The sequence below is a fragment of the Nerophis lumbriciformis genome, linkage group LG33 (assembly GCF_033978685.3).
Source record: "Nerophis lumbriciformis linkage group LG33, RoL_Nlum_v2.1, whole genome shotgun sequence".
Taxonomy (NCBI): Eukaryota; Metazoa; Chordata; class Actinopteri; order Syngnathiformes; family Syngnathidae; genus Nerophis; species Nerophis lumbriciformis.
The window spans coordinates 19,145,490-19,157,845 of record NC_084580.2 but is presented as its reverse complement, the minus strand read 5'-3'; the positions used below and the strand labels follow the sequence as shown (position 1 = coordinate 19,157,845).

The 12,356-nt window shown below is 38.6% G+C and overlaps 1 protein-coding gene across 1 annotated transcript in view; it reads right to left on the bottom strand.

The window, feature by feature from the left end:
• Positions 1-426: 426 nt before the first annotated feature.
• Positions 427-12,356, bottom strand: part of kcnmb2a (potassium large conductance calcium-activated channel, subfamily M, beta member 2a) — a 28,206-nt gene continuing 16,276 nt past the window's right edge. Inside the window, exons 2-6 of the mRNA XM_061928923.1 lie at positions 10,390-10,477; positions 9,966-10,076; positions 9,725-9,895; positions 848-1,043; positions 427-775 (exon numbers count right to left, since the gene is read on the bottom strand). Of these exons, the coding sequence (XP_061784907.1) occupies positions 491-775; positions 848-1,043; positions 9,725-9,895; positions 9,966-10,021 (708 nt within the window). The 5' untranslated portion in view covers positions 10,022-10,076; positions 10,390-10,477 and the 3' untranslated portion in view covers positions 427-490. The remainder of the gene's footprint in view (positions 776-847; positions 1,044-9,724; positions 9,896-9,965; positions 10,077-10,389; positions 10,478-12,356) is intronic.

Here is a 12,356-nt window from a genome sequence, read left to right as displayed (position 1 = left end):
CCTTCCTCTTGTGTGCTCCCCCTTACAGTTCTTCCCACTTCTACTGTATTCTGTATTGCATATAATTGCCTTCCTGTTGTACTCATGTCCCAGAGTAATTCCTTTCATGAATGATTTTGCCTCTGCGTTACTCAGAAGTGATAAGGGATCTATAGTTCCTCCCTCTACGTCACGGATCATATGACTGGCTTCCTCGTTATCTCTCAAAATGGCTTGGAATCTATGTGAGATTGATGCTATGTTGACCATATCTATTTACTTGCAAACTTTTGAAGTCTTTTGATGTCAAAAATCATATTTAATAATAGCTTCAATACAGTGGAAACTTGTTTCTCCATTATACTGGTACTTTAAGTCCCAGTTTCCTCCTTGGGAACGTTCACTCTGTACTTTAGCTTGAGAGAGTCAGCGTCCCCAAATGCCTTAGTCGAATGCAACAATCCGCAGAATGGTCCATTGGTTCATGTCTGCTGGCTTTTGTACAATGGCTTCACCTCTTGATCTTCCCGATTTCTTCGCACAGCCTGGAGAGGTACTGCGTGAGCTTGACCATGACGATTATGAGGGCCCCTACCACAAACATACACGAGGGCCACATCAGCGAGTGGAAGACGACGCTGTGGTCGTAGAGCCGAGTCAGGAGAACCGTCTCCTGCTGCTCGCTGGGGTCGTAGTAGCACGGGACTTGCTGGTTGGCCTTCAGGCGCTCGGAGATGTTCACGATCATGGCGTGCATTTGAGCGCTGTCCTTCTGGCACCTGGGCACATAGAAACACTGCAAGGAAAAGATTACCTGTGAGCTGTAGTTCACCCGTGTACCTGAGGCTAAAGAAGTCCTTGTACTCACTTCAGAGCTGGCATCCTGCGTCTCCTCATTGTGAGACAATCGACTGACGCGGCCCGTGTTATTGACGTTCACGTAGACTTGCAAACAGGGGTATTTGGAGACTCTCCAGCAGTCTGAGCCACAGTTGTAGGAACAGTTCATGTCTGCTGTGACCGTGGAGTTGAGCACAACACACACACCTTCCTCTGTCCACACACTGTTTTGACATTTAAACGGAGACTCGGTTCAATGCAAATTGAGAAGAACAATAACACACTGGGAGGAATCTCATTCAAAGCAATTCAGCGTGGGTTGGATTTGTTTTGGCTTACTTCTGCTTGCATTACAATGGAACACAAACAACAATCACAGTGGTACCTCAACTTAAGAGTGCCCCAACTTAAAAGTGTTTTGAGTTAAGAGCTGTCTTCTTTTTTTTCTTCGGGACACTCAACGTTATATTACCGCCACCTACTGTAAACCCCTCTGGTCTAGAAACTCCACTAAAATGTTATGGTCGCTGCTTAGTACGCTTTAAGAGTAACTTCCTCTCTTAGTTTTCTCCTTTCTGTACTGTACTTCCCACAATGAATGATTGCATGTTCCACGGACTCTACCTCATTGCAGTTGTCACATAATCCTGTTGGGTGTTGGTCGATAAGGTCCAATCTCTTATTCCTAATCCAATGCGTGATATGATTCCTTCCTCTTGTGTGCTCCCCCTTACAGTTCTTCCCGCTCCTACTGTGTTCTGTATTGCATAGGAGTGTCTTCCTGTTGTACTCATGTTCCAGAGTAATTGGCACTATTTAAAAAGATTTCCTTTCATGAATGATTTTGCCTCTCCTTTACTCAGACGTACCTCTCTTTGCTGCTCTAGCGTTTGTGTCTGCTTTGCCAGCTGATCTGCCAATTCATTGCCCTTTATAGGAACCTTACGCTGGTATTCACCCTCTCAAACTTGGACAATAATTTATACCTGTATATGTCATTATTACTATATCTCGTCTGCTTTACGACCTAAAATGTGTAATGGAGCTCAACGCTGATCTTGAGTCGTAGTTCTGACTCTTCTGCCCTCTGTAGTAAGAGCTGTCTCTCGGCTGATCATTATGCTTTAAAGGCCTACTGAAACCTACTACTACCGACCACGCAGTCTGATAGTTTATATATCAATGATGACATCTTAACATTGCAACACATGCCAATACGGCCGGGTTAGCTTACTAAAGTGCAATTTTAAATTTTGCGCGAAATATCCTGCTGAAAACGTCTCGGTATGATGACGCCTGTGCGTGACGTCAGCTATTAAGTCGTCTGTTTTCATCGCAAAATTCCACAGTATTCTGGACATCTGTGTTGGTGAATCTTTTGCAATTTGTTCAATGAACAATGGAGACAGCAAAGAAGAAAGCTGTAGGTGGGACGCGGTGTATTGCGGCAGGTGTTGTGCCGGATAACGCACCCCCGCCGTAGAATGCACCCCTTGACTGGATAACACAGCCGATGTTTCATTGTTTACATTCCCGGAAGATGACAGTCAAGCTTTACCATTGGCCTGTGGAGAACTGGGACAACAGAGACTCTTACCAGGAGGACTTTGAGTTGGCTGCGCAGACGCGGTACCGTGAGTACGCATGCAGCTGCGGCTTCCAAACATTTCATCGCTTGCCCGTACGTGCGTGCCGCTATGTGCATGTCACGTACGTAACTTTGGGGAAATATATGTGCTGTATGAACTTTGGGGAGGTGAACGGTACTTTGGGCTGTGGGATTGAGTGTGTTGTGCAGGTGTTTGAGTTGTATTGGCGGGTTATATGGACGGGAGGGGGGAGGTGTTTGTTATGCGGGATTAATTTGTGGCATATTAAATATAAGCCTGGTTGTGTTGTGGCTAATAGAGTATATATATGTCTTGTGTTTATTTACTGTTTTAGTCATTCCCAGCTGAATATCAGGTCCCATCCGTCTCTCACAGCATCTTCCCTATCTGAATCGCTCCCACTGCCCTCTAGTCCTTCACTCTCACTTTCCTCATCCACAAATCTTTCATCCTCGCTCAAATTAATGGGGAAATCGTCGCTTTCTCGGTCCGAATCGCTCTCGCATCTGCACATTGTAAACAATGTGCAGATGTGAGGAGCTCCACAACCTGTGACGTCACACGCATATCGTCTGCTACTTCCGCTACAGGCAAGGCTTTTTTATCAGCGACCAAAAGTTCCGAACTTTATCGTCGATGTTCTCTACTAAATCCTTTCAGCAAAAATATGGCAATATCGCGAAATGATCAAGTATGACACATAGAATGGACCTGCTATCCCCGTTTAAATAGGAAAATCGCATTTCAGTAGGCCTTTTTTCTACATTTAAAACACTTCCTTGCGGTCTACAAAACATGTACTGGTGGTGCTTTGGTCAAAATAATGCACAGATTATGTTTTACAGACCATCCTCAAGCCGCTTTCTGGCTGTCTCTTCAGTATGCATTCTTTTGTAGGCTGGCTTATTTACATGCCGAAGTCCTTCTCTGGGACAAGCCCCCGTCGACTGCGTCTCCATCCCATCAGCCATGTTGTAGTTCTTAGCGCTTCCACATGGGATCTACTAATAGATATACATTAGAACTGTATGCAGGGCCGGCCCGTGGCATAGGCCGTATAGGCAAATGCTAAGGCGTGGCGCCCCCTGATGGACGGCGCCACGCCAGTGCCACAAATGTTGGAGAAAAAAAAAAAAAAATTGGTAATATTATTTCTAAATACAAAAAATAATCCCACGTTAATTAAAATGCAAAGTAAAGCCTATTTAATAGAAATATTATTTGTTACAACATTACGCCCCCCCCCCCTTCCTCCCCCCGCACGGTGCGCCCCCTCCCTTCCCGTATCATGACTCTTTTTGGACGTCACCACATCAAAAAATCAACACAAGATGTCAAAACGGCCAAAACTGTCAGGTGCCCAGGGAAGAAAAAAGAGAAAAGAAGAGGAGGAGAAAAATTATGAAATTATTTGTCTGTTACAGAATGTGATAGTAACCTGGCTTTTTAGCATTAAGCTAATGTTACATGATTCGGCAATTGCTAATCAATTAATAGCTAGTTCTGTTTTAACGTCGGGTTAATATTGTAGAGGGGGCTAAATTGTTATGGAAAATAATAATGTAACGTTAGGTAATTACAGTACTCCCACCTTACATTCCTCAGGGACATTTGTATTAGATCTTTTAAGCAGGTGTTTTTTGTTTACATTGTTATTGCCTTCTGGTTAGCTAATGTTTGCCCTGCAGATAATAGTCACTTTTCCACCCCTATATATATTAGGTATAGTTGTAAGTAAAAAAAAAAAGGTCAAAGACAAAGCTATTCGGGTTCTTGTGAGTATATACACTTCACTGCCGATGTGGGGGGGCGCCACCTAAAATCTTGCCTAGGGCGCCAGATTGGTTAAGGCCGGGCCTGACTGTATGACACTTTTTTTTTTCGAAATGGCAACTGTTTTTAGCATGCATGTGCTTTTAGGATCCAGTCTGCCCCGCAACAAATGGACAGAGAAAAATAAATAACTTATTGGCTACAACTGAATAAAAAATGCTGACTTGCACAAAGGTCTTTGGTTAAATACGTCACTGAAGCTTGTTTGGGGAAGATTGCTTGATGAATATCTCTATGGTTTCATCAAACATTTCTGGGACTTATGGGGATCCCATATACCAGGGGTCGGCAACCCGCGGCTCTAGATCTTTAGCGCCGCCCTAGTGGCTCTCTGGAGCTTTTTAAAAAATTTTATGAAAAATGGAAAAAGATGAGGGGGAAAAAAAATCTATTTTTTGTTTTAATATGGTTTGTGTAGGAGGACAAACATGACACAAGCCTCCCTAATTGTTACAAAGCACACTGTTTATATTAAACATGCTTCACTGATTCGAGTATTTGGCGAGCGCCGTTTTGTCCGACTAATTTTGGCGGTCCTTGAACTCACCGTAGTTTGTTTACATGTATAACTTTCTCCGACTTTATAGGACGTGTTTTATGCCACTTCTTTTTCTGTCTCATTTTGTCCACCAAACTTTCCACAGAGGTGAGTTTTGTTGATGTTATTGACTTGTGTGGAGTGCTAATCAGACATATTTGGTCACTGCATGACTGCAAGCTAATCGATGCTAACATGCTATTTAGGCTAGCTATATGTACATATTGCATCATTATGCCTCATTTGTAGCTATATTTGAGGTCATTTAGTTTCCTTTAAGTCCTCTTAATTCAATTTATATCTCATGACACACTATCTGTATGTAATATGGCTTTTAATTTTTTGCGGCTCCAGACAGATTTGTTTTTGTATTTCTGGTCCAATATGGCTCTTTCAACATTTTGGGTTGCCGACCCCTGCCATATACAGAAAAACAGGTAAAAAAGTGTGGTTTATTGTTAAAAATAAATGAATACAAAAAATATATATATATTTTAAAATTTTGCTAATTAAAAAAATAATTTATATTCACTTCATGCTATTATTACACAGTTGCATTAGCATTTGACTATTATATTTATTTTACATACATTTCATTGAAACAAAAACATTTTTTGGAATATATGTAATATTTGTATTGTTTGTTGCATGATCAGTTAATAATAAAGTTAAAAGTCATGCAATTTTTCTTTCAAAATAGAAACAAACAAATATATTTAGTAAGAAAGTTAAGTGCTTTATTTACCCACTTTTATTCCAGGCTTTCGTGGTACACATAAAATTATGTGGTGGGCCAGATCGGGCCTTGAGTTTGATACTTGTGCTTTAAGTCAGGGGTTTTTAACCTTTTGGACCTCAGGGCTCAACTTTTCCTCTACAAAACGGGCCCAGGGCCCACACAAATATTAACACTGAATTAATAATTTTACCCTTCATTTTAATCGTATACAATAATCATATCTAACCTACTGACAGTTTACTACCTTGTCAAATGATAAGAAAGCATGTGTTAATCACAAAGATTAGTATTTAACACAAAGACTTTAGACTTTGGTCAGGCTGATAAGAATTATAAGTACCGTATTTTTTGGAGTATAAGTCGCACCTGCCAAAAATGCATAATAAAGAAGGAAAAAAAACATATATAAGTCGCACTGGAGCCTGGCCAAACTATCAAAAAAACTGCGATTTATAGTCCGAAAAATACGGTACTTACCAAATATTCTGCATACGAAGAGACTCATAAATAACTGACGGAAAATAGATTTACAGGACACACCTTCTCATTTAATGCGTTTTCTTTATTTTCATGACTATTCAAATTTTAGACTGTCACTGATGTACTTAACAAAAAAGGTGAAATAACTGAAAACATGTTTTATATTCTAGTTTCTTCAAAATAGCCCCCCCTTTGCTCTGATTACTGCTTTGCACACTCTTGGCATTCTCTCCATGAGCTGAAATGTTTTTTTTACTTCACAGGTGTCATAGTTTTGATGCCTTCAGTGACAATCCAAAAAGTAAATAGTCATGAAAATAAAGAAAACGCATTGAAATGAGAAAGTGTGCCCAAACTTTAGGTCTGTACTGTACAAGATTGCCTCGAATCAGATTTACTTGTATAAAATCAGTGAAAACCACTTCAGGTGACTCCCTCTTGAAGCTCATCGAGAGAATGCCAAGAGTGTGCAAAGCAGTAAAAGGGTGGCTATTTTGGAGAAACTAGAATATAAAACATGTTTTCAGTTATTTCAACTATTTTTGTTGAGTACATAACTCCACATGTTATTTCATAGTTTTGATGCCTTCAGTGACAATCTACAATGTAAATAGTCATGAAAATAAAGAAAACACATTGAACGAGGAGAAGGTTCGTCCAAACTTTTGGCCTGTACTGTGCATAAATCTATGTTGTACTAAAATAAATAAACTAAAATAATAAATAATATGTTTATTTAGACTAGACTTAGACTTAGACTTAGACTTCCTTTTTATTGTCATTCAAATTTGAACTTTACAGCACAGATATGATGAAAATTCATTACATAAGCTCATGGTAGTGCAGGATAAAAAAAAGCAATAAGGTGCATATATAAATAATAAATATATATAAATAATATATATATTATATATATATAAAATAAATAAATATATATATATAAATATGTACAAATAAATAAATAGATTACTGTACAGATAAATATATTGCACTTTTTCACTTGATTTATCTAAAGTGTCCTTGGGTTTTTTGAGAGGCGTTTATGAATTAAATGTATTATTATTATTAAAACATTTTTATCATTATTATTATTAACATGCAGTGCAAATGAAAATACAGCTACACCATTTTAGCCCTAATTTTTGCGCTAAAAAAAACTTGAATATGACTTTAGCGCCAGACTTTGTCATTACTGCCACAAGTGGTGGAAAAGTGTATTACAACTGCGTACCGCTGTGACCCAAACGCACAACAGCTGACAAACAGATATTTTTTGGAGGCCCTACAGCAGTGGTGTCCAAAGTGCGGCCCGGGGGCCATTACCGGCCCCGCCACACATTCTGGAAATACTATTGTAAAAATAAAAAAATACTTCCCACAATGAATGATTGCATGTTCCACGGACTCTACCTCATTGCAGTTGTCACATAATCCTGTTGGGTGTTGGTCGATAATGTCCAATCTCTTATTCCTAATCCAATGCGTGATATGATTCCATACCTCTTGTGTGCTCCCCCTTACAGTTCTTCCCGCTCCTACTGTGTTCTGTATTGCATAGGAGTGTCATGGACATTAAAAAAAGTGGAATGAGGTGAAATCTAATGAGAAAAAGTTGCAATGTTGACACAAAAGCTGCCATGCAGGCTGTTTTCTTTTCTTTTGTCTTTCTTTATTTTTCTTTTTTTGCCATTGCTCAAAAAAAAAAATTATGACAAAAAATCCATGTTATAATGAATTATTTTCAGGGCTCCAATTACTTCAAATATTTCACTTTAAAATGTTTTATGTGGTAAATATTGCATATATTGTGTAGTAGCCATATAAAAACATCAAAGTTTTCTTTGACAAAAGCGCATAAAACAAACAAAATAATAGTTCCAGCATAAAATCGACAGATGTATCTGAAGTTGATCTCGTAACTTAAGTGTTGAAAGTAAAAGAAAAACCTAATAAAAATTTATCACTTTATGAGTGGGGGACCTTTTGGATCCCAAATATATTTAGTGATTTTTTATTTATCTTTTCACTTTGATTACTCAAAAATATGAAAGAATTAAAATCAATGGCATACTTGCCAACCTTGAGACCTCCGATTTCGGGAGGTGAGGGGCTGGGGGTGGGCGTGGTCGGGGTGGGACGGGGGCGTGGTTGGGGACGTGGCTAAAAGGGGAGGAGTATATTTACAGCTAGAATTCACCAAGTCAAGTATTTCATATATATATATATATATATATATATATATATATATATATATATATATATATATATATATATATATATATATATATATATATATATATATATATATATATATAAGAAATACTTGACGTTCAGTGAATTCTAGCTATATATATATATATATATATATATATATATATATATATATTTATTTTATTATATATATATATATATATATATATATATTTTATTATATATATATATATATATATATATATAAGAAATACTTGACATTCAGTGAATTCTAGCTATATATATATATTTATTTTATTTTATATATATATATATATATATATATATATATATATATATATATATGTATGTATATATATATATATATATATATATAATAAAATAAATACTTGAATTTCAGTGTTAATTTATTTACACATATACACACACATAACACTCGTCTACTCATTGTTGAGTTAAGGGTTGAATTGTCCATCCTTGTTCTATTCTCTGTCACTATTTTTCGAACAATGCTGAACACCCTCTCTAATGATGCATTGCTGTGTGGCACGCACAAAAGTGCTTACATCAAATGTCACAACATTGCTGTTTACGGCAGACGAACTGCTTTACGGTATACAAAAAAAGTGACTGCTGTTGTTGTGTGTTGTTGCCACGCTGGGAGGACGTTAATGAAACTGCCTAACAATAAACCCACATAAGAAACCAAGAACTCGCCCTCCATCATTCTATAGTTATAACGTGATTGGGCAGGTACGCTTTTTTTATATTGTGGAGGACCTGAGTCCGCCTGAATTTCGGGAGATTTTCGGGAGAAAATTTGTCCCGGGAGGTTTTTGGGAGAGGCGCTGAATTTTGGGAGTCTCCCGGAAATTTCGGGAGGGTTGGCAAGTATGCAATGGTGTCCTGCAAAATTTATCTTTTAGGGCTCTAATTACTAAATACTGCATATTTCAGTTTTACTATAAAAAAAACTAAGTTGTTTTTGACAGAAAAGCCATAAAACATTTATTTTTATTTTTATTACTTGATATCAACTTGAAGTTGATATAGAGATTTACTGTAAGCGTTAAATAATAATAAATAAAAAAAATCTGACTTATTTTTAACATTTTAATGACTGAGACCCTTTATGGTCCCCGGGACCCCTAAAGGTAAATATATAAAAAAATCCATATATTTTGTTATGGTTTGAAAATGAAAAATTTAAAAATGGCCCTCGGTGGAAAAAGTTTGGACACCCCTGCCCTACAGCAATGGGCCCCGTCTCCCGGTCATATGGTTAGGAAACACTGCTTTAAGTTGCAGTGAAAAAATGGAGTTATAAGCATCCCCGCCCTTAGTTGGCGTAGGAAACGCTACAGTGAACCTCGTAAGAGTTGCCCAAAACATCTGATCCTACGATTGGACATTGATTTGAGATACAAACGTGGTGAACCAATTAAGTTGAGGTACTACCGCATCTGAAAAGTATAACATAATTCGGAGCCTTACCTTTCCGCGTACGAACGTAATATGGTGATCCCAAGCACAAAGTACATCATGACAGAAGACAGGATCATTCCAAGACCCAGGAAAATAGCTCGATCTTCGCCAGGCTTGAGAGCCGTCACCGTCTTCTTTTTGTCCAGTATGTCTACCTCGCGGAATTTCTTATAAATCGATCTGATGATGCCATAACAGAACATATGAGGTGGATTGATATTATTAAAACAACCCTGGCGTCGTTCCTCACCGCCTTTCATCCCCGCCGCCTGACGCTGTGTTCCTGGCCCCGGCCACGAAGAACATGTTTCTTGATGATCCCCGTCCTCCTTTACCGGACCGCAGAGAATGCTGAAAAGACCTGGAATGAAACATGGTCGGGTTTTGTTTTCCTTAAAGACAGAATGGTTTGAGGAGCCACGAATCAAGCCAGACTTACCGTTGGTGCATGTTTACCGTCAAATTCACAATTTAGCCAGCTACTCAAAGATATCTGCATCTACGAATAAGCACTGTTTCATTTTTACGACGTGCCTGGGCCATAGTCTCGCCCCTGTTATGGCGGGACTCCCTGGTCATAGCCATTAGGTAAACATTTGAAGCACAAAGAAACACTAAAAATGTAAACAGGATGACAGATGCAGGGTGTTAATGCTGGCCAGGGAAGAACCTACCCGCTGTATCATGAACGCTGTCAACACGTAGTCATTGGGCTCGGCAAAACAACACTTTGCATGTTGATCTTCTTGCTCTCTGCGGGTCCTGGAGATAAAAACACAGTGACCTCAGCTACATGTGCAGCTTTAGTCACACACAACACACATGTGACTAAGTAAGTTGTGGATTGATGAAGGGTGAGGTCTATCAATAGGCTGATGGTTAACCCTTAGATGGACAACCTACTAATACTTCCACGAGTGGGGTCAGAAATGAACTCATTTAAAATCAATCAATCAATCAATCAATGTTTATTTATATAGCCCTAAATCACAAGTGTCTCAAAGGGCTGCACAAGCCACAACGACATCCTCGGTATAGCCCACATAAGGGCAAGGAAAAACTCACCCCAGTGGGACGTCGATGTGAATGACTATGAGAAACCTGGGAGAGGACCGCATATGTGGGTAACCCCACCCCTCTAGGGAGACCGAATGCAATGGATGTCGAGTGGGTCTAACATAATATTGTGAGAGTCCAGTCCATAGTGGATCCAGCATAACAGTAAGAGTCCAGTCCACAGTGGGGTCAGCAGGAAACCATCCCGAGCGGAGACGGGTCAGCAGCGCAGAGATGTTCCCAACCGATATACAGGCGAGCGGTCCACCCCGGGTCCCGACCCCGGACAGCCAGCACCCCATCCATGGCCACCGGATCTGTGTGTCTCCCCTTCCACAAGGGATAGGGGGGAGCAGAGGAGAAAAGAAAAGAAACGGCAGATCAACTGGTCTAAAAAAGGGGGGCTATTCAAAGGCTAGAGTATACAAATGAGTTTTGAGATGGGACTTAAATGTTTCTACTGAGGTAGCATCTCTAACTGAATCAATGCGTATTCTTCATAATCTCAAAATCTTTACAACTATTGGAATATTTTCATATTCCAGGTATTCCTCATAAAACATGTGCGACATATATGGTATATTTTATATTGCTACTGTCAAGACATGGACATGGTTTTTCTGGTCGTTCTCCCAGGTGTCATGTCTATGTTGATCATGTTTTTGTTTGGCCATGTGCTGTTTGTTTTTTGGACCCTTTTTTTTAGTTCCTGGTTGTTCACTCCCTTGTTTTGTTACCATGACGACCGATTAGTTGCACCTGTTTTCACGTTCGATCTCACACACCTGTTGTCAGAGGTGGGTAGACTAGCCAGAATTTGTACTCAAGTAAGAGTACTGTTACTTTAGAGATTTAATACTCAAGTAAAAGTAAGGAGTAGTCACCCAAATATTTACTTGAGTAAAAGTATTGAGTATGTTGTGAAAAAACTACTCAAGTACTGAGTAACTGAGTAACATACACACACATATCATATATATATATATATATATATATATATATATATATATATATATATATATATATATATATATATATATATATATATATATATATATATATATATATGTATATATATATATACATACATTGATATATACAGTATATCATTTATATTTATTTATTTTGCCGTTTTTGTTTACATGTTAAAGGTGTTTTAATGAATATACATGCATGTTTAACACATATAGATTCCTTTCTTTCATGAAGACAAGAATATAAGTTGGTGTATTACCTGATTCTGATGACTTGCATTGATTGTAATCAGACAGTAGTGATGATAACGTCCACATTTTCGAATGGAAGAGGAAAAAAAGTCTTCCTTTCTGTCTAATACCACATGAAAGTGGTTGGTTTTTGGCATCTTATTTGTCCAGCTTCCATATTCGTTTTTATACACTTTACAAGAAATACATTGGCGGCAAACTCCGTAGCTTGCTAGCTTGTTTGCGCTGGCTTTCGGAGACTCTTATTTTGAAAGCGCAGGCGCGATGGAGCGGCACTTTTATTGTGAAGACAGGAACTGTGCAGTCAGTCTTTAGGCTTTTGACGGGAAGTACGGTTGAAATAAAAAAAGGTCTTTTTT